The 22012-nt window shown below is 41.1% G+C and overlaps 1 protein-coding gene across 1 annotated transcript; it reads right to left on the reverse strand.

The window, feature by feature from the left end:
* Nucleotides 1-1701: 1701 nt before the first annotated feature.
* Nucleotides 1702-21198, reverse strand: LOC118934688 (keratin, type I cytoskeletal 28-like). Its single transcript, XM_036930357.2, is given in 9 exon segments — nucleotides 1702-1840; nucleotides 2104-2163; nucleotides 2659-2882; nucleotides 13782-13898; nucleotides 13978-14130; nucleotides 16935-17097; nucleotides 17677-17759; nucleotides 18257-18729; nucleotides 21162-21198. Coding segments are annotated over 9 exon segments (1449 nt in total).
* Between the last annotated feature and the right edge of the window lie 814 nt (nucleotides 21199-22012).

Here is a 22012-nt window from a genome sequence, read left to right on the forward strand (position 1 = left end):
TTAAACCAATGTATAATGTCTGCTATTCTGTACTGAAGTTAAATGTGCTTATATTTGGATTTAAAACTGGCATTGCACTACTCAATAAAGTTCCTTTTAACACACACACACACACACACACACACACACACAAAATAAAACTGGCATTGCACAATATAAAAATGAGTGGTAATATTTACTCCAATAACTTAAAATTTTAATTTTATTTACTTAGAACATTAAATGGCAAATTAGAAAAAAAACCCAACAACCTATGGCAAGTTGAGAGTATGAGTGCAGAAGGAAGGGAAAACTTTATTTTTAGTGCTTTTATTTAATGCCCTTTTTTCCTGATTTTTGAACACGGGACTCCACATTTTCATCTTGCACTAAAGCCCTGCAAATTATACAGCTGACTCTGCACATTGTACATTTGGGACATTATTTCTTCGTGGGTTTTTAGCATTTATTTCATCTGAGGAATTTTGCTTCAAGATTTTGTTAAGTTTCCCATCGTTTGCCACTTCTGTAACTGTCGGGTGGTTGGGTAGAATTCCTGCCTTCACTGGAGTTCCTCATTAGAATCAGGCCACATACTAAAGAAACATGAGAGCTGCCTTCCTTTTAGGGAATTTAATATATATATATTTTTAAACAGCAGGAATTTATTAAGTAAAGTGAAGTACACTCTCCAGAAGGGTAGGGAATTTAATATTTGTTGGGAATCCCTGCCATACATTTTGATCCAGAGACATAAAAAAACACAATAACCATAATGTCCATTAACCCCAGGAGATCTTATTGTCTCGAACAGGTGTTGGTAGGTTCAAGCTGATCTGCCACCTGTTTTTGTACAGTGTATAAACTAAGAATGGTTTTTACATTTTTAAATGGTTGGGGGAAAAAATCGAAAAAATAATAATATTTCATGACACATTAGAATTATTTGCAATTTCAATTTCAGTGTCCACAAGTGAAGTTTTATCGAACACAGTCATGCTTACTCGTTGATCTACTGTCTGTGGCTGCTTTCTGTTACAAAACAGCGGAGTTGGGTAGTTAAGGAGAGACCTTATGTCCTGCAAAGCCTGAAATATTTACTATCTGGGCCTTGACAGAAAAAGGTTTTTGATCTCTGTTCTAGAAAAAAAAGCCATTACCGTGAGGCTCATTGCTGTGGATCTTTCCCGGGATAATCCTGATTATATTGGGAATGCATCCTGGGAAAAGTATCCTGATCTCCAGACGATTTTGAGCTAGGCTCAAAGGTAAAAACCGGGAATGTGCCATCTAGCGGCGGGACTTTTCAATCAGAGGAGAATTTATGTATTTATAAATTTGCCCATGCAGAAATGGTGAGAGTTAAAGATTATGGCCAGTGCATGTATAAGATTTAAATGCCATGTGGCATTGACTATTACTTAAACCTAGAGTGAAAGGCAATCAAATCCTAGTCCCTAAATGTCTCCCTATGAATTAGACGTAGAAAAATAAAGCTCAAATATTTATTAGTCATGAGTAAATGGAAATGAAAGCACATCAACTTTTTAAAATTTATTTGAACACAAACACCCCACATCCTGTAAAGGTTAACTAAGAAAACAGGTATTTTTGTTAAGTAACTTGTCTTTAAGGGTAGGAAGCTTTTTATTATCTCCTTGATACTTAAAATAATGCAGTTGATACTTAAGTAATAATCCTTTCTCTTCTCAATGATGACACCTAGAAAGGAACCCTCTGTTCTGTCTTTCCATTGGTTGTTTTAGGTGTCTTTTCTTCAATGGAGTGAACCCTTGGTGAAAGAACTTTACTACGTTGATCTCTCTCTCCAAGCACTGTCTTTACCAGCGTGGTTTTGGATAAATCCGGGAATAAAACAAATGCAAACACACACATTCAACCTAAAAGATTACCTGACAAAGAATTTCACTGCTGGTTGTAATATGATATACTATGTACATTTTTGATGAGAGAGTAAGTATAGAGTTAATCAAAATAATTTGGATTCATTTTATCCAACCAAATAAGTTCAGAACACTTTAATTAAAAGTACTTCATTATAGACCATTTTCATAGACATTCATGGACAAGTACTTGCTGCAATAGAAATAGAACTAGATTTTATTATCTTTAGTTGAATTCCCTGAGCTTCCTGATCCAAAACCCTTTGATTTGGAGAATGAGCTGTAAACAAAACCAAACACAATTTATTCTTTGATATTTTTATTTATCTCTTAAAGAATTTTCATTGAATCAACAGATGAACATAAACTCAAGAGAACTCTGTATGCCAAGAACAGATCTGGGTTTTCTATAAAGGAAAACATTGAAGTTGTTGTGTGTAGGAGCTGAGTGTAATTCAATGTTACTAGGAATGAAATAAGGGGGGGATAAAGCCTGGGGTTGGGGGTGGGGTGGAAAGAACCTTAAAACCTACAGTGATTAACTTGGGCAACAAATGGGGTTTCTGCAGGGATGGTTATGGTCATCCAAGGCAGATGAGGAAGAGGCTGTGATGTACAAAATATGGAAGAGATGACCACAGAGGCAAGAGGCAGACATGCTTTTCTGCAGTGGGAATGAAGGAAGGAAGGGCTGGAGGCATGGAAGGTGAGAGAGCAGTGTGTGGCTGTGGTTTTAAGTAGGTAAAACCTGGATTTTCAAATGCTGTTACTTAACTTTGCATTTTTTTCTATCAGGTGGCAGTAGGTCTCAATCTCTTTCTCCAGGTGCACCTTGATGTCAAGGAGCTGCTCGTACTCGAGCTTCTGGTCCTTGGTCTCGGTTCTGACCTGGTGCAGCTGCTTCTCCAGGGCGCTGACCTGAGCCTGGATCTGGGCGAGCTGCGCGCAGTAGTTGCCTTCGGTCTCGGTCAGGGAGCACTCCAGGGAGTTTCTGAGGGCCTATGAGATGTCAGAACAGGGGACGAAGCACTTGGAGGACAATGCAGGCCAGTATTTCTCATCAAACAGCACGACTGCTCCCTCGGTGAGCTTCGGACATTTGTGGGGGCCCATCACCACCCAGCTGGAGGTGGGGAGAAAGGGAGGGTGACTGGCAGTTGCTGGGTGGGGGCCAGGCCTGCCCAATACTGTCATGGGGTGAATGACCCTCTTCCCATGAGACATTTGACTATTCCAACAGACATCCATGATATTTAGGTAATATTTCATATTATAACCAACGTATATATTTGAACACTTTTTTGGGGTAGCACAGTAAGAGGTCATTATTGGAAATTTTGCATTTTGGAATTGTGTATTTTTTTGGGGGGTGGGCTGTTGTTTTTCAGTCTCATTCTGCTGCTCCCCAGGGACCCGCTCTGCCACTGTTCAAGCCCTTTTGTGCTGCTGTTTCTTTTTCTGATCTGTCCTCAATTTTCTGTCATCAGTCAAAGGCCTTTTATGAAGCACTTGAGACTGAATAAATGCCTGAGCAGGAGTGGGATTTCAAGACAAGAAATATACTTCACAACACAGTGCAGGCCATAATTTCAACACTACTCTTAGGAATATTATGCCTCTTCATTTCTGCTTCCATGGTCTGTAATTTGTCTTATTATATATCCCCACTTCAATTAAAGTAATTTTCTTCTCTCCCTTATCATGTGTAGATACACCTGGGTGCTTATTACTTCTCTTGATATTAGTTATTATCTGAGTGCCTGACCCCACTTCGACTCTTTCATTTTCCTTTTCTTCTCGTGTGGATCAACTCCTAATCTTCCATTGTTTAAAATAAAACTTACCTATTAAAGGAAGGTGTAAGCCTGTTACATGACATGTTCTCTTTCATTACATGTTCTAAGGTGGTTGGGCCCAAGTGTTTACATATTAAATAGATTTTATTTTAAGAGATTTAAATTTTTCCTTTTTATTGCAGATCTGACATACTGTTTTTTAAAAAAATTTTTGTATTGTTAAATACATTACCTATTGCCTTTATGCCAGGATTGTAAAGAGGGAGTTATAAAATATTCATGTAACAGGAGGACACTGGGTCTGCTGGGGCTAAGAACCACTGACTTAGATAAACAGGCTGCCTGGTGCACTACATGGGTGGTGCTGGGCCCTCCAGGAGCGGAGGTGGGCAGGTGATGAGGCAGTAATGGGGAGGATGAGGCATCGAGTGGTAAGAGGTCGGTGAGGTGTGTGCTCGGCTAGTCTAAACTTTAATTTCCCTGATGATGTGTTCTCATATGCTATTCCTTTTTTAAGGTTGCTAATACTCTCCTAAATCATCAGAGGGGACAGCACCTCTATCTCACAGCCTTCCTCCCTAAAGGCTGGCTTGTGGCTGAGGAAGGACAAGATGAACTTGGAGTCTGTACACTACAGGAAGCAAGTGAAATATTTTTTTTTTAAATAATTATTTTTTATTGAAGGGTAGTTGATGCACAGTATTACATTACATTAGTTTCAAGTGTACAACACAGTGGTAGAACATTTATATACATAATTCTAGGTTCCAGCTATCACCCTACCAAGCTGTTACAATATCTTGACTATATTCCTTATGCTATACATTACATCCCGGTTACTTATTTATTTTACCATTGGAAGTCTGTCCTTTTTTTTTTTTTTTGTGAGGGCATCTCTCATATTTATTGATCAAATGGTTGTTAACGACAATAAAATTCTGTATAGGGGAGTCAATGCTCAATGCACAATCATTAATCCACCCCAAGCCTAATTTTCGTCAGTCTCCAATCTTCTGAGGCATAACAAACAAGTTCTTACATGGAGAACAAATTCTTACATAATGAATAAGTTACATAGTGAACAGTACAAGGGCAGTCATCACAGAAACTTTCGGTTTTGCTCATGCATTATGAACTCTAAACAGTCAGTTCAAATATGAATACTCATTTGGTTTTTATACTTGATTTATATGTGGATACCACATTTCTCTCTTTATTATTATTATTTTTAATAAAATGCTGAAGTGGTAGGTAGATACAAGATAAAGGTAGAAAACATAGTTTAGTGTTGTAAGAGAGCACATGTAGATGATCAGGTGTGTGCCTGTAGACTATGTGTTAATCCAAGCTAGACCAGGGCAATAAAACATCCACGTATGCAGAAGATTTCTCTCAGAACAGGGGGGGTGAGGTTCTAAGCCTCACCTCTGTTGATCCCCAATTTCTCACCTGATGGCCCCCCTGCGACTGTGCCTGTCTTAGGTTGTTCCTCCCTTGAGGAATCTTACCCGTCTCTGGCTAACCAGTCATCTTCCAGGGCCATACAGGGAAATGTGAAGTTGGTAAGTGAGAAGGAAGCCTTATTGTTTGAAAAGGTTAGCTTTTTACTTCTTTACATATTTATGCCCTGTGGCTTCTATGCCCAGCATTTGTCTTGAGGTATCTTTACCACTTGGAAGAATTGTGATACTCGGTAAATTTGATACGAGGCACGAATTCTATTTAAGGGTTGTAATTAGGAAGGAAGAAGAAAAGCTATAGAAGTAGCAGGCGGAAGAAAACATGGGAAGATTGATTATTTCTTTGACATATCTTCTTGTAGAGTAACTTCAGCATATATAGGTTTTAAGCTACTACTTAAATTGCGCACACACATTAACATAATAGGAGTATAGTTACATAACCAAAGCATATCTGTAATTACCAGCCATCTCCAGTGAAACCAAGAAAACCAGTTAGGCACCTTAGGCATTTGTGAAAACTTATCTATGATATGGTGGATATTGTCCAACTGAACTTGAACAGTCTGAGAGAAATCAGACAAATTAAAACAACCCATTCCTGGGGACTGTTCACATGCCATATGTTCTTTTAACAGTAAATAGTCTGTAGTTGTAAGACTTTGGAGTGCTACAATTTGCACTTCTCCAAATTCTTGGTTGAGTTCCAACAGTATAGATCCAGTCAAATTTGTTGTTTTACTGTATGCACAGGCCAGCTTAGATATCTCCTTCCTCATTCCCATGGCAAGTCCAGGAACTGGTGGGATGAGTGCATCTACAGCTGTAGCAGTGCGTGGATCTTTGTTGGGGTTTTTTGATGATCATCTTCTGGCATGAGTCTTCCAGAGAGTGCAGATGTTGGAAGTTCTTTTTCATATCGTATCTTAGTTCATTTTCGGGGTAGCCCAATTAGGCTTTGATCCTCTGTATAAACACAAACAGACCCTTTGCCTACACTTTTATATGCCCTTTATACCCTTGTGTAGAACTCGTTGGAGGTTACCACACAGGAACTGCCCTTTTTTTTTTTTTTTGCTTTGTTTTTGGTATCACTAATCTACACTTACATGATGAATATTATGTTTACTAGGCCCTCCCCCATACCAGGCCTCCCCTATAAACCCCCCTACAGTCACCGTACATCAGCACAGCAAAATGCCGTAGAATCACCACCTGCCTTCTCCGTGTCGTACAGCCCTCCCTTTTCTCCTACCCTCCCATGCATGTTAATCTTAATACCCCCCTACTTCTCCCCCCCTTATCCCTCCCTACCCACCCATCCTCCCCAGTCCCTTTCCCTTTGGTACCTGTTAGTCCATTCTTGAGTTCTGTGATTCTGCTGCTGTTTTGTTCCTTCAGTTTTTCCTTTGTTCTTATATTCCACAGATAAGTGAAATCATTTGGTATTTCTCTTTCTCTGCTTGGCTTGTTTCACTGAACATAATACCCTCCAGCTCCATCCATGTTGCTGCAAATGATTGGATTTGCCCTTTTCTTATGGCTGAGTAGTATTCCATTGTGTATATGTACCACATCTTCTTTATCCATTCATCTATTGATGGACATTTAGGTTGCTTCCAATTCTTGGCTATTGTAAATAGTGCTGCAATAAACATAGGGGTGCATCTGTCTTTCTCAAACTTAATTGCTGCGTTTCTAGGGTAAATTCCTAGGAGTGGAATTCCTGGGTCAAATGGTAAGTCTGTTTTGAGCATTTTGATGTACCTCTATACTGCTTTCCACAATGGTTGAACTAACTTACATTCCCACCAGCAGTGTAGGAGGGTTCCCCTTTCTCCACAGCCTCGCCAACATTTGTTGTTGTTTGTCTTTTGGATGGCAGCCATCCTTACTGGTGTGAGGTGATACCTCATTGTAGTTTTAATTTGCATTTCTCTGATAATTAGCGATGTGGAGCATCTTTTCATGTGTCTGTTGGCCATCTGTATTTCTTTTTTGGAGAACTGTCTGTTCAGTTCCTCTGCCCATTTTTTAATTGGGTTATTTGTTTTTTGTTTGTTGAGGCGTGTGAGCTCCTTATATATTCTGGACGTCAAGCCTTTATCAGATGTGTCATTTTCAAATATATTCTCCCATACTGTAGGGATCATTCCTGTTCTATTGATGGTGTCTTTTGCTGTACAGAAGCTTTTCAGCTTAATATAGTCCCACTTACTCAGTTTTGCTGTTGTTTTCCTTGCCCGGGGAGATATGTTCAAGAAGAGGTCACTCATGTTTATGTCTAAGAGGTTTTTGCCTATGTTTTCTTCCAAGAGTTTAATGGTTTCATGGCTTACATTCAGGTCTTTGATCCATTTTGAGTTTACTTTTGTATATGGGGTTAGACAATGGTCCAGTTTCATTCTCCTACATGTAGCTGTCCAGTTTTGCCAGGACCACCTGTTGAAGAGACTGTCATTTCGCCATTGTATGTCCATGGCTCCTTTATCAAATATTAATTGACCATATATGTCTGGGTTAATGTCTGGATTCTCTAGTCTGTTCCATTGGTCTGTGGCTCTGCTCTTGTGCCAGTACCAAATTGTCTTGATTACTATGGCTTTATAGTAGAGTTTGAAGTTGGGGAGTGAGATCCCCCCTACTTTATTCTTCTTTCTCAGGATTGCTTTGGCTATTCGGGGTCTTTGGTGTTTCCATATGACTTTGAATTATTTGTTCCAGTTCATTGAAGAATGTTGCTGGTAGTTTCATAGGGATTGCATCAAATCTGTATATTGCTTTGGGCAGGATGGCCATTTTGACGATATTAATTCTTCCTAGCCACGAGCATGGGATGAGTTTCCATCTGTTAGTGTCCCCTTTAATTTCTCTTAGGAGTGACTTGTAGTTTTCAGAGTATAAGTCTTTCACTTCTTTGGTTAGGTTTATTCCTAGGTATTTTATTTTTTTTGATGCAATTGTGAATGGAGTTGTTTTCCTGATTTCTCTTTCTGTTGGTTCATTGTTAGTATATAGGAAAGCCACAGATTTCTGTGTGTTGATTTTGTATCCTACAACTTTGCTGTATTCCGATATCAGTTCTAGTAGTTTTGGGGTGGAGTCTTTAGGGTTTTTTATGTACAGTATCATGTCATCTGCAAATAGTGACAGTTTAACTTCTTCTTTACCAATCTGGATTCCTTGTATTTCTTTGTTTTGTCTGATTGCCGTGGCTAGGACCTCCAGTACTATGTTAAATAACAGTGGAGAGAGTGGGCATCCCTGTCTAGTTCCCGATCTCAGCAGAAATGCTTTCAGCTTCTCGCTGTTCAATATAATGTTGGCTGTGGGTTTATCATAGATGGCCTTTATTATGTTGAGGTACTTGCCCTCTATTCCCATTTTGCTGAGAGTTTTTAACATGAATGGATGTTGAACTTTGTGAAATGCTTTTTCAGCATCTATGGAGATGATCATGTGGTTTTTGTCTTTCTTTTTGTTGATGTGGTGGATGATGTTGATGGACTTTCGAATGTTGTACCATCCTTGCATCCCTGGGATGAATCCCACTTGGTCATGGTGTATGATCCTTTTGATGTATTTTTGAATTCGGTTTGCTAATATTTTGTTGAGTATTTTTGCATCTACGTTCATCAGGGATATTGGTCTGTAGTTTTCTTTTTTGGTGGGGTCTTTGCCTGGTTTTGGTATTAGGGTGATGTTAGCTTCATAAAATGAGTTTGGGAGTATCCCCTCCTCCTCTATTTTTTGGAAAACTTTAAGGAGAATGGGTATTATGTCTTCCCTGTATGTCTGATAAAATTCCGAGGTAAATCCATCTGGCCCGGGGGTTTTGTTCTTTGGTAGTTTTTTGATTACCGCTTCAATTTCGTTGCTGGTAATTGGTCTGTTTAGATTCTCTGTTTCTTCCTGGGTCAATCTTGGAAGGTTATATTTTTCTAGGAAGTTGTCCATTTCTCCTAGGTTTCCCAGCTTGTTAGCATATAGGTTTTCATAGTATTCTCCAATAATTCTTTGCATTTCCGTGGGGTCCGTCGTGATTTTCCCTTTCTCGTTTCTGATACTGTTGATTTGTGTTGACTCTCTTTTCTTCTTAATAAGTCTGGCTAGAGGCTTATCTATTTTGTTTATTTTCTCGAAGAACCAGCTCTTGGTTTCATTGATTTTTGCTATTGTTTTATTCTTCTCAATTTTATTTATTTCTTCTCTGATCTTTATTATGTCCCTCCTTTTGCTGACCTTAGGCCTCATCTGTTCTTCTTTTTCCAATTTCGATAATTGTGACATTAGACCATTCATTTGGGATTGCTCTTCTTCTTTTAAATATGCTTGGATTGCTATATACTTTCCTCTTAAGACTGCTTTTGCTGCATCCCACAGAAGTTGGGGCTTAGTGTTGTTGTTGTCATTTGTTTCCATATATTGCTGGATCTCCATTTTGATTTGGTCATTGATCCATTGATTATTTAGGAGCGTGTTGTTAAGCCTCCATGTGTTTGTGAGCCTCTTTGCTTTCTTTGTACAGTTTATTTCTAGTTTTATGCCTTTGTGGTCTGAAAAGTTGTTTGGTAGGATTTCAATCTTTTGGAATTTTCTGAGGCTCTTTTTGTGGCCTAGTATGTGGTCTATTCTGGAGAATGTTCCATGTGCACTTGAGAAGAATGTATATCCCGCTGCTTTTGGATGTAGAGTTCTATAGATGTCTATTAGGTCCATCTGCTCTACTGTGTTGTTCAGTGCTTCCGTGTCCTTACTTATTTTCTGCCCAGTGGATCTATCCTTTGGGGTGAGTGGTGTGTTGAAGTCTCCTAGAATGAATGCATTGCAGTCTATAACCCCCTTTTGTTCTGTTAGTATTTGTTTCACATATGCTGGTGCTCCTGTGTTGGGTGCATATATATTTAGAATGGTTATATCGTCTTGTTTGACTGAGCCCTTTATCATTATGTAGTGTCCTTCTTTATCTCTTGTTACTTTCTTTGTTTTGAAGTCTATTTTGTCTGATATTAGTACTGCAACCCCTGCTTTCTTCTCGCTGTTGTTTGCTTGAAATATGTTTTTCCATCCTTGACTTTTACTCTGTACATGTCTTTGGGTTTGAGGTGAGTTTCTTGTAAGCAGCATATAGATGGGTCTTGCTTTTTTATCCATTCTATTACTCTATGTCTTTTGATTGGTGCATTCAGCCCATTAACATTAAGGGTGACTATTGAAAGATATGTACTTATTGCCATTGCAGGCTTTAAATTCGTCGTTACCAAAGGTTCAAGGTTAGCCTCTTTAGTATCTTACTGCCTAACTTAGCTCGCTTATTGAGCTGTTATATACACTGTCTGGAGATTCTTTTCTTCTCTCCCTTCTTGTTCCTCCTCCTCGATTCTTCATATGTTGGGTGTTTTGTGCTGTGCTCTTTCTAGGAGTGCTCCCATCTAGAGCAGTCCCTGTAACATGTTCTGTAGAGGTGGTTTGTGGGAAGCAAATTCCCTCAGCTTTTGTTTGTCTGGGAATTGTTTAATCCCACCGTCATATTTGAATGATAGTCGTGCTGGATACAGTATCCTTGGTTCAAGGCCCTTCTGTTTCATTGTATTAAATATATCATGACATTCTCTTCTGGCCTGTAGGGTTTCTGTTGAGAAATCTGACGTTAGCCTGATGGGTTTCCCTTTATAGGTGACCTTTTTCTCTCTAGCTGCCTTTAACACTCTTTCCTTGTCCTTGATCTTTGCCATTTTAATTATTATGTGTCTTGGTGTTGCCCTTCTTGGATCCTTTCTGTTGGGGGTTCTGTGTATTTCCGTGGTCTGTTTGATTACTTCCTCCCCCAGTGTGGGGAAGTTTTCAGCAATTATTTCTTCTAAGATACTTTTCATCTCTTTGCCTCTCTCTTCTTCTCCTGGGACCCCTATAATACGGATATTGTTCCTTTTAGATTGGTCACACAGTTCTCTTAATATTGTTTCATTCCTGGAGATCCTTTTGTCTCTCTCTCTGTCAGCTTCTATGCGTTCCTGTTCTCTGGTTTCAATTCCATCAATGGCCTGTTGCATCCTATCCATTCTGCTTATAAGCCCTTCCAGAGTTTGTTTCATTTCTGCGATCTCCTTTCTGGCATCTGTGATCTCCTTCCGGACTTCATCCCATTTCTCTTGCGTATTTCTCTGCATCTCTGTCAGCATGTTTATGATTCTTATTTTGAATTCTTTTTCAGGGAGACTGGTTAGGTCTGTCTCATTCTCTGGTGTTGTCTCTGTGATCTTTGTCTGCCTGTAGCTTTGCCTTTTCATGGTGATAGGAATAGTCTGCAAAACTGGGACGAGTGACGGCTGGAAGGACTTCCTTTCTTGTTGGTTTGTGGCCCTCCTCTCCTGGGAGAACAGCGGCCTCTAGTGGCTTGTGCTGCGCAGCTGCGCGCAGACAGGGTTTCTGCTTCCTGCCCGGCTGCTATGGAGTTAATCTCCGCTGTTGCTGTGGGCGTGGCCTGGCTCGGGCAGCTACTCCAAAATGGTGGAGTCGCGTTGGAGCAGGAGCTGCTGGGAGGCTATTTATCTCTGTAAGGGGCCTCCCTGCTCCCTGCAGCCCAGGGGTTAGGGTGCCCAGAGATCCCGGATTCCCTACCTCTGGATTAAGTGACCCACCCTGCCCCTTCCAAAAAGCACCCGCCAAAACAAACAACGCCCACCAAAAAAAAAAAGAAAAAAAAATTTTTAAATTAAAAAAAAAAAAGGTGGTCGTTCGTTTTTCTTTATTCTCCAGTGCCAGCCTCAGGCCTCTGCTCACCAGTCTTTCTGCCCTGTTTCCCTAGTATTGGGGTCCCTATCCCTTTAAGACTTCCAAAAAGCGCTCGCCAGAACAAAACAGCAAAAAAGCAAAAAAAAAAACTGGTCGCGCGCTTTTCTTATGTCCTCTGTCGCCCAGCCTCCAGTGCCTGCTCACTGTTCTTGCTGCCCTGTTTTCCTAGTATCGAGCGCCCTGCACTCTGGCCCGGATGGCTGGGGCTGGGTGTTCGGCAGTCCCGGCCTCCGTCTCCCTCCTGCTCCGCCTGCTCTTCTCCCGCCGGGAGCTGGGGGGAGGGGCGCTCGGCTCCCGCGGGGCCGGGGCTTGTATCTTACCCCCTTCGCGAGGCGCTGGGTTCTCTCAGGTGCGGATGTGGTCTGGATGTTGTCCTGTGTCCTCTGGTCTTTATTCTAGGAAGGGTTGTCTTTGTTATATTTTCATAGATATATGTTGTTTTGGGAGGAGATTTCCGCTGCTCTACTCACGCCGCCATCTTCCGCCCCTCGCAAGTGAAATATTTATGTATTTTGACAACTCCCAACTTACATACGATTTGTAAACTAAACTACAGAAGATCGTGCTTAGAATGTACCTTATGATGAAAGAATCTTAGGTATGGAAGTTAGATGGAAATAATGTCATCATTTCCTTCTATAATTCAGTTTTGCTATGTGTTAAAATGGGCATTTTGGATGGATTCTCTCATGAGCCCAAACTGTGTTACTACTGCCTGTACAGAATTCAGTGATTTCTAACATCATTGCTTCTCCATGAACATGCTTGAATTCTGAGGGAGGAACTCAGGAATTTACTTCCTTGAACATAGCTCAGAAATGAGAGGAAGATTCTGCTCAGGGAACAGCAGGAGGAGCAGGCCTACAACCAGGGCTGTAGCTGCAGGAAGGAAGGAAGTGGGGAATAGAAGAGGGTTCCAAGAGCTTAATGTGGCAGGAGGGTCCCGGGTACCAGCAGGGGTGGCCAGGGTGAGGAGAAGGGGACACGCTGGTTACCTTGTGGTGAGTTAGTGGTAAAAAACAAGTCTCCAATCTAAACACCACTGGCGCGAAAGCACTGGACCTTTCTAGGGTGGTGAAGTCAAAGCAATCTTCCTGTTGTTCTGAGTTATCTTTTCCTTCCCATCTCCCTGCACTCATCTGCATAATAGCCGCTCTTTCGTTTGTGTTACAGGCGATGTCCTCAGGCAGAATGAAGGCTCTGTGGAGGACAGGCACCCTGCGGGCCCACTGTGTGTGCTAAAATTTTGAAAGATAAGTCTTTTGGATGCCACCAACTCACATGCCAGGAGGGAAGCGGTATGATCCTGGGCTGTCTCCATGGTAACCTCTGAGGGAACAGGCAGTAGGTGCTCATGGGCTGAATGGGGGGCACTGTGGGCTGGGTGGGGAGGAAGAGGCTGACAGTGCTCTGGGGAATCAGATAGGTACCCTCTTTTCCTCTGCCAGACCCTGAGCACAGTGTGGCTTTTAAAAGGTCTTCAATAGTAGGAGATGCTGGTGACACTAACTAGGCCTGTCGCGGGCCTGACACGGAATTTTCAGGGGGAGGAACACAGCTGCTTGCTTGCTCGCTCTGCGGGGCCGAGGAAGCAGCTGTGAAATGTGGGTTATTTTCATAAAATGGGCGCTGAGCACCAGTCACGAAGTCCTCCGTGATCTCAGGAAGAAATGCCCAGTCTGTCTCTCTTTCTGGGCGTCTCAGTGCCTGTCTTTCCTGAGCCCTTCTGTTCTCTCTGTTAAGTATTTGTAGGTAAAACTACAACAGGGACGGAGCAGAGGGTTTCGGTTAGGTTTCCAGAAGCCCCCGGTCCAGGACCCCCACCGCCCGCTCGGACCTACCGCTGCCAGGAGGGACTGCAGCTCGATGTCCAGGCTCTGCAGCACACGCTTCATTTCGGTCAGCTCGGCCCTGGCCGAGGTGGCAGCGCCCGCGTGGTCTGAGACCTCTTGCTGCAGGTGTCGCTCTGCAAGGCGGGGCGCATGGGCTTAACCGGGTCTGCACCCGCCGGCCCGGGGGCAGCAAAGGCAGGGCCGTGCTCACCTGCTCGTGGAGCCGGGCCTCCGCGTCCCTGCGGTTCTGCTCAGCCAGGCTTTCCTACTCAGTGCGCATGTTGTTCAGCAGAACCGTGAGGTCCACCCTGGGCACCGCGTTCATCTCCACGTTCATGTGGCCTTCGCCCCCGCACTGCAGAGCCTTCATTTTCTGGAGGGAAACGTGAGTGTGCGAGGCGGGCAGCTTAAGTTCCACTGTAATCTCGGACGGGTTTTCAAAGGTGGGGCTTGATGTCAAAGACTGGGTTTAAATTCGAGTGTCTTATTTAAAGCACAAGAGTTTTGAGTCAGTTCTGCGATGCATCAGTCACTCCTATCTATTTAATTAGTCATTTGTTAATTAAGACAACCGCAGCCAACACCGCCACAGAAACATTCACAGCATCTCAAGAGCAGTGTTTATTCTGTTAAATGAGAAGGGCTACAAAGACATGATTGTTGATTAAATGTCAGGTAGCTTCTTGTTGATGGGAATAGAGCAGCGGGAAACACAAATTAAAACCACTCACCTCATGGAACTGTCATTTTAGAGACGAGCTATTTTTTATTGAGTGAGTGATTGTTGTATGTCAGGCATTATTCTAAGCAGTTTATGTGCATTAACTCGTTCAAGTCTTTTAACATCTCTATGTGGTAGGTACTATTAGACTTATTTTACAGATAAACAGAGGCACAGAGAGGGAAAGTAACTTGTCCAAGATATTCAGCACTTGAAAGAATGGGTATTTGAACACAGTAGGTACTCTGGCTCTTACCAACTACAGTCTGCGGCCTCTCTATTCCAGGGTGTGTCCCAGGTCAAACCATCAAGCAGTCTGACCTAGTCTGAGAATGGATTTCTGGGCAAATCAGTTTATGGATGACATGAATTTAGTCCTTTAGGTAGCCAACCTTTTTCATTTTTAATTGCTTTGATAGACTAGTATCTCTGACTTCTTAAACCATCTTTTTATGACCTCAGATCAGTGGCTTTCCAGTATGTACCCACAACAAAAGATTTTCATTGCCCAGGGAAGCCTCTGATTAAATTATTTACTTTTTTTTTTTTTGGCTGGGGGAGATGTGTAACATTCCATGTGAAAAGAATTCTTGTTGCTATAAAAGTTTGGAAATTGAATTGCTTGAAGTCATCCTAGGCACCCTTGTCACTGGTGAGTGTGGTAAGCACGACGCTCTCAGGGGATGCTGAAATGTGAACAGTTCTTTGTTCCTACTTACAGTGAATTCAGAGGGACCTTCTAGGGTTGGTATGTCTTTTAGGGGGACAGTGAATCCTGTTGTGATCCTGACTCTACCCTGACCAGGCTGCTGTGTCTGCTGTTTCTTTTCTTCTGGGACTCTTCCTTCCTCGATGTCACACTCTCATCCAGGGATGGGTTTGGTGTTTCACTCTTCTGCTGACCCTCTCTGGTGGCCTCACTCTTCCAGCCCTCTGCTCTGTGACTCTGTTCTCTCTCCCTGTTTCTCTTTTATTTTAATATTCTTACTCTTTCCATCTCCCATGATTTGTTCCTTTGGGGCAAGAAAGATGTGTTTGTTTGTTTTTTTTTTTGAGACCCATGCAATTCATTCTGGGATAATCCTTTTTTTTTCTTAAGGGGTTGAAACTGCCTGGTGTTGAGACAGGGACTATGGGTTTAGAGACAGTAGGGTGAGGGCCTCTGGAAAAAGACCCCTACCAAAACTCCATGTTTAACAATTAAGCAAAGCCAGAGTCACATTAATTCTCTAAAATAAAACTATCAAACTAGGAATATAGGTATTCTTCAGTGAGATTAGTTAAAACTAAAAAGCCAGGAGTAATTTGGCATGGAATGTTTGAATATCACCAGATTAGAAAATAACCTCAGCATAGCCCATGTCTTCATTGTGTCAATTAAGTCATGCTATTGTAAGATTTACTTTAGCCTGCTTACTGTCTTTAACTTTACCCAGGTGCCGCTTTTCTTCCTCCAGCCCTAATCAGGTAATCTGCAACCTGGACAATTAATTTAGCAAGTACGCCCAGTCATAAATGACACAGTAAAAAAAAGAAAGAATTCCATCTTAAAGATAAGATTGCATTTAAAAACCCAAGAAGTTAAAAAGTAAGTTTCTTAACATACTCTTTAACAAACAGACAATAACTCAGCCCACCTTGGGAGCAGGACAGGACAGGCAGTCTTAATATGCTCCTAGACCCAGAAGCTGTTATCCTGGGAAGGAATCAAAGCAATAAATTTCTTGTGTTAAGCTAACTTTGTAGAATAACCCAGAGGACTGATAAGAAACTTAGTGTCTCTTCAAAGATAAACATTTGGGGACAATTCAGTAGGTCTGCATCCCTAGCCCTTTGTGTCTCAACTGCCTGTAAATCCCCTAGACAACACACCACCTTGGACTCTCTTGTCCCCTCCTGGCAAAAGCCAGGAGCTCTTTCCTCTTACTTTATCTCTGAATGAAAGCCTCTCACTTGCTCTCCTACTCTGAGTGTTTGCGAAGTTCATTCTTTGACTCCGTGAACAAGAACCCTGGCATCAGTGTTATGGGTCAAATGATACGTTTCTTATTGTGCAGAGTTCAACTTTAAAGTCACCCAAGCTCATTAAGTGGAGAAAACTGACGTCTTTTCCTAGTCAGAGAGGTTTTTTGTTAGAAGGTTGACCTCAAGATAGGCCTAGATGAATGAAATAAATAATCTAGGGGAAAGAAAGATGGTTATATGAATGCAGAAGTAATGAATTATTTTCAGAATATATATCTGCCTAAGAAAATTAAAAGGTATAGATCAAACTGTTAATATTTGTTACCTTGGGGATGAGATTAGAAGGGCAGAATGGGAGAACTGAAATTTTCTTTATATGCCTTAACATTTTTTGAATTATTATGATGAGCATTAATTACTATTAATTGAATTTCCCCTCCCCAAGTATTTAAAAGGTACACAATTGTGATTTGACTGGAAGCTTTGCCTTCCTCTTCATGGTTCTTGGGATATGTTCCCTCTTCACTCAGGGATTCGTGCTGCAGCTCCTGGTCGGTCCTGCCGAGGGTCAGTTGATCTAGGACTCGCCTTAGCCCGTTGACGTCAGCCTCTGTGTTTTGGTGAAGGGCGAGCTCATTTTCATACCTTGGGAGGCATTCAGTGAATTTCAGCCAAATTAGACTTCTTCAAGGGATGGAAAAATAAAACCTCAATTTCTTTAAACTGAAAACTAAAAATTGAATTAAGACCCTCAATATTAGAAAAATATATAAAGAAAGCCTTCCTCTGCTCCTCTGACCCAAGATAATCTTCTGGGCAACATAATTGTGTCACATTTAGTCACACAAATTCCAATAGCACATCCCAATGAAATAAAAACATGCCACCTTAGGTTTTTATCTCAGATAATATTTTTACTTCGCTAATGAGTATTTATGAGCATTTACTTTGTGCCTGGCACTATTTGAGGCAGGCATACTTTGTCTAATACAGTGATACTTTGTCCCAAGAGTATAATAAATAGATACTTATAAATTGTGAGTACACTTGATTGTAATACTATAACATTCTTTGTAAGGTATGGTATTGAAGTGTTATAATGTATTACTTCCTCTAATCTTTTAGGTTATGATTTATTTTACTTGGGATGAAGTTGAAATTTTATTTAACATATTAAATAGACAGGAAACTTTTTCTAGAGCTGAGTTATTTTCTATCACTTACTATAGCCAGAAGTCATCAGCAGCCAGTCTGACATTATCAATCTGCAGAAGTACATTAGCATTAGCAGTAGTTGAAGAGATAATCTAGAAAATATCAAAAGGGAGAACACAATGATCAAGTGCTGTTCTAATTTATTATTTCAGGAAATAAAAAATGTTACACAATTAGCTTTTGCATAAAAATCTTACCATCTTAGTTAACAACCCAAATGTTTAAAATTTTAATTTTAAAAAATTACAGGTAAGGTTTTATTTCTTTTCATATACTCATACAACTTTTAGAATATAGTGCTTTCTTAATGAATATATTTCAAAATAAATAATGAAACTAGTAAACATTTATGCTATATTGAAATTCATGAATCAAAGTGCCTATTTTTGCCTAATAGGAAGAGTTATTTATCAGAATAAATAATAAATAAATATGACATTACAGGTAATAGCCATGAAGCAAGGTTATAAACTCATACCAATAAATTACAGGTGACAGTGATGAAGCATCTTCTGTTACAGTTCTATGTCTTTCGGTAGGTAATTCTTAGTTTTAAATACTTTGAAGTTCCAAATTTGGGATTTCTCACCTTATTCTTGAGATCTTCAATTGTTAGGTGATAACTGCTATAGTCACAATCAAGTTCGTGGCAAGATTTTTCATACCAATGTTTGATTTTTCTCTCTAGTTCAGCATTTGCCTCCTGCAGGGCTCTCCTGTTATCCAGGTAGGGTGCCAAGCGGTCATTAAGATTCTGCATGGTCACCTTCTCATTCCCAGAGAGGATTCCCCCTTCATTTCCAGCAAAGCCAGCACAAGCAGCGCTTCCACGGACACCACCAGCATGGTTCCCACAAGGAACACTGCCTAAGCCCCCTCCAAAGGCACAGGAAAATCCACTTCCAGGGGCAAAGCTGCCACATGCATTGCTGCCTGCAAAGCCTGGGCCTCCATTGGCCGGTCTGGCAGCTCCAGTTCCAGACTGTAAGCAAATATGCCTGGACCCACTAGAAAACTGGAGAGACAGGATAGTATGAGAAACGTTCTCCTTGTCTGTGGATACTGAAATTTGAAAGGAGAACAGAATATTGTGTGCTGATGGTTTCTTTGGACTTTTATACACAAGCTTTGCGGTGTTTCTATTTGAGTTATGCATGCCAAAGGAAAAATGGCATCGTTCAGAGAAGCATGAAATTACATATAATTGGGTGATTTTTTTTTTTTTTGGTAAATTAATGTCTAACATCCCTGTCTGTTGCTTCAGGATATTTGTTATCTTAAATATAATAGGGTCCTTTCTATATGAAGTTCATTATTTTAACTTCCAATTTTGGGTGAGTAATCCTTTGCTTTCATCTCTACTCTAGGACTAGACTATCATTATCTGGAACAGGATATTAGAAAGTTTTAAAAGTTAAGTAAGATTGAGATAGGGAACCATCAGCTGCAGTAGGGTCTTAATTACCAGAGAGCTGTATAAGGAGCCATTCAGTTCAGAAACATATATTTTATCTCACCATAGCCAAAAAAAAAAAGTGTCATTAAAAAAATACAATCCTGCTAACTTCTCTTGTCTTGCCTTGATCATACTATCTATTTATTACACTGAACAATAGCAAACATTGACTGAGTCCTCTATTTGACATGTATAGCTAGCTACTCCCTGGCATTCACTGCTAAATGCAAATATGAACACATGATGCTAAGTAAATGCAGAGATGAAAAAGATATTGTTGCAGTCTTTAAGAAATGTATGATCAGGACCAGATAGGGGTGGGTCATGCTTTTTCTTCTGTGCTAAAAAATTTGGAGTGAATTCTAACTAAAAAGCAGAGAGCAGCATGATCAGCTTGAAATGAAATAAGAAAGGCCAATTACAAGATTAGGACAATGGTCCAGGCAGGGAGGGCGAGGGCACGGGGGTGGAAAGAAAAAGTTGAGAGGATATGGCCATTGATTGAATTTGGAAAATCAAGAAAAAGAAAGAGTTGGGGATGACTCTCAGGTAATTGATTTCAGATGCTGGGAATCCTTAGTATTAACTGAGGTAGGGACTATAGGAGGAGAACAATACTGCGTTTGGTTTTGGACCAACTGGGTTTGAGGGGTTAGTGGAATGTCTTACAAGAAGATGACCAATAGAAAGAATGAATGTTTTGAAAAAGTACATGGAACTGGGAAAGATACCTGACTAATAATGAGTAAAGGGATTGTCAGGAAGAACTGAGGGCCCAGTTGCACTGGTAGTGACATTCCAATGTGCATTTGGAAGTTACCCTGTTGTAGGAATAGGGAAGTTGATGATCATCAGCGTGATAGAAGTTTGGGATTTGAAGGCAGGTTCAGAAGAAGGAAAAAATAGCAGATGTATTTATGGTGCTCTTGAGAAATTGGTTGAGGTGACTAGTCATATATAAAAAGGGAAGTAAGACCAGAGGGACAGATACACTGAAATAAAAAGACAAAAATTGAGTCATTGGGCATCTATTTTGAGGTCATGGAGCAGGCAGACTGTGAGCAGGAGACTGACAGAGGTCACATCCCCACATCTTGACAAAGTTCAGTGAAATGTCATGGGAACTAGACCCAACAGTTACTGGAATAAAGGTCAGAAGTGGGCTAACCCCAAAAAATCACTGGAGTAGGAGGCTAGGAACCCTTAGACTATGGTGTTAAATGGGCCATCTACATAGGCATGATGTCTCTTGTGATGGCAGGAGATGGGAGCGAAGTGGACGCAATCTAGCCATCAAAGTTCTTGGATAATGGGAGGGTATGACGAGGGACAACTGCATAGCATCAGCCTCAAAAGAAGAGCTTTAGCTTAAGAATTAAATGGCAATGCTGGATGTAGCATGGGGATCTAAAGAATACAGATCCTGTCTATATGGAGTGGAGTGAAGATGAGGTAATGGGGAGACAGAAGGAAGGAGAGAGGTAGGAATGGTGATGGGGTGCGGGATGGAGGGAAGGGATGTGGGAGAGGAAATAGGGTGGTGAGAAAGGTAGGGATGGAGATAGGGGGTGGGTGATCCGTTTCCCAAGAAAAAGTTGCTGGGCCAGTTCAGGAGAACACACATTAAGTGGTTAATGATATAAAAATATCTTTTCAATTAAACTCCTGTGCAGAGAAGCCTGCAGAAAGGGTTTAGATAGTTGTCAAATGTGAACAGAAAGAGTCTCCACCTCATTTGTTTGTTGAGACACTAACAGAGATCACACTCAGCACAGGGTCTGGTGAGTGGAGAACTGTCCATGTGTGGCAGCTGTTACTATTATTGTGATGGTGTTGCCAACTGAGTATAGGGGTCTGAGGAGGTTAGGCTGAAAGCGAGGGAGATGTTAGCAAGGGGAAGAGCCCGAGAAGCCTTCTCCTGAGGCAGGGGCGAGGCAGGTGGAGAAGGCAGAGAGGACAGACAGAGGAGGGATAGGAGGGACTTGGCTGGGTTTGACTGGTTCCAGGTTCTGTGGTGAAGACAGGTATAAAGTCGTACCAGGACAGTCGAGTGTCTCCTGGAACTGTGTTGGCATGGGTAGTCCGAAGCCTGGTCAGCTGGTGCTGTGGCTGGCATCAGCATGGCCTTCAAATGCATTTTCTGGGCTAAGCTGTAAGATCTTTTTAGAGTTGCAAAGGGCCTTAGCACCTAACTCAGCGCCTTTATTGGCAGGTGAGGCAATGGAGACTCAGAAACAAACAATTTGCTCAGAGTCACCAGGCATGTGCCTGGTGAAGACCTGGCATATGTTCAGATGGCCTTGAGAGTGTGGCATCATAAGCATATTTTGGATATAAATAATTACAAACGGTAATGCCTACTTTATATATTGTCATCAACAGTTTTAACATGGTACGTGAATTGTAAAATTATTCTTTTAAATTACTGTATCATTGAAATGGAAATATTAAAGAATTAGAATATTAAAGTATATAGGAATTATCAATCTCTTCAGTGCCTGATTTTTACCTGTAAATAATAACTAGGTGAGTTATTGGTATAATGTATACATCCTACATATGTAAAAAAATTTTGTAACAAAAAAAAGAAAGTTTTTTTGCCTCATTTATTATGATTTCTTTCTTCCTTTAAATCAAGGTGTCATTGATATACAATCTTATTAAGGTTTCACATGAGCAACATCGTGGTTTCAACATTCACCCATATTATCAAGTCCCCCTACCATTGTGGTCACTGTCCATCAGCGTAGTTAAGATGCTATAGAGTCATTACTTGTCTTCTCCATGCTATACTGCCTCCCCCGTGACCTGCCTATATTGTGATTGCCAATTATTGTGCCCCTGAATCCCCTTCTCCCTCCCCCCACACCCTTCCCAACCCCTTCCCTT

This window comes from Manis pentadactyla, chromosome 4, assembly GCF_030020395.1.
Source record: "Manis pentadactyla isolate mManPen7 chromosome 4, mManPen7.hap1, whole genome shotgun sequence".
Classification (NCBI taxonomy): domain Eukaryota; kingdom Metazoa; phylum Chordata; class Mammalia; order Pholidota; family Manidae; genus Manis; species Manis pentadactyla.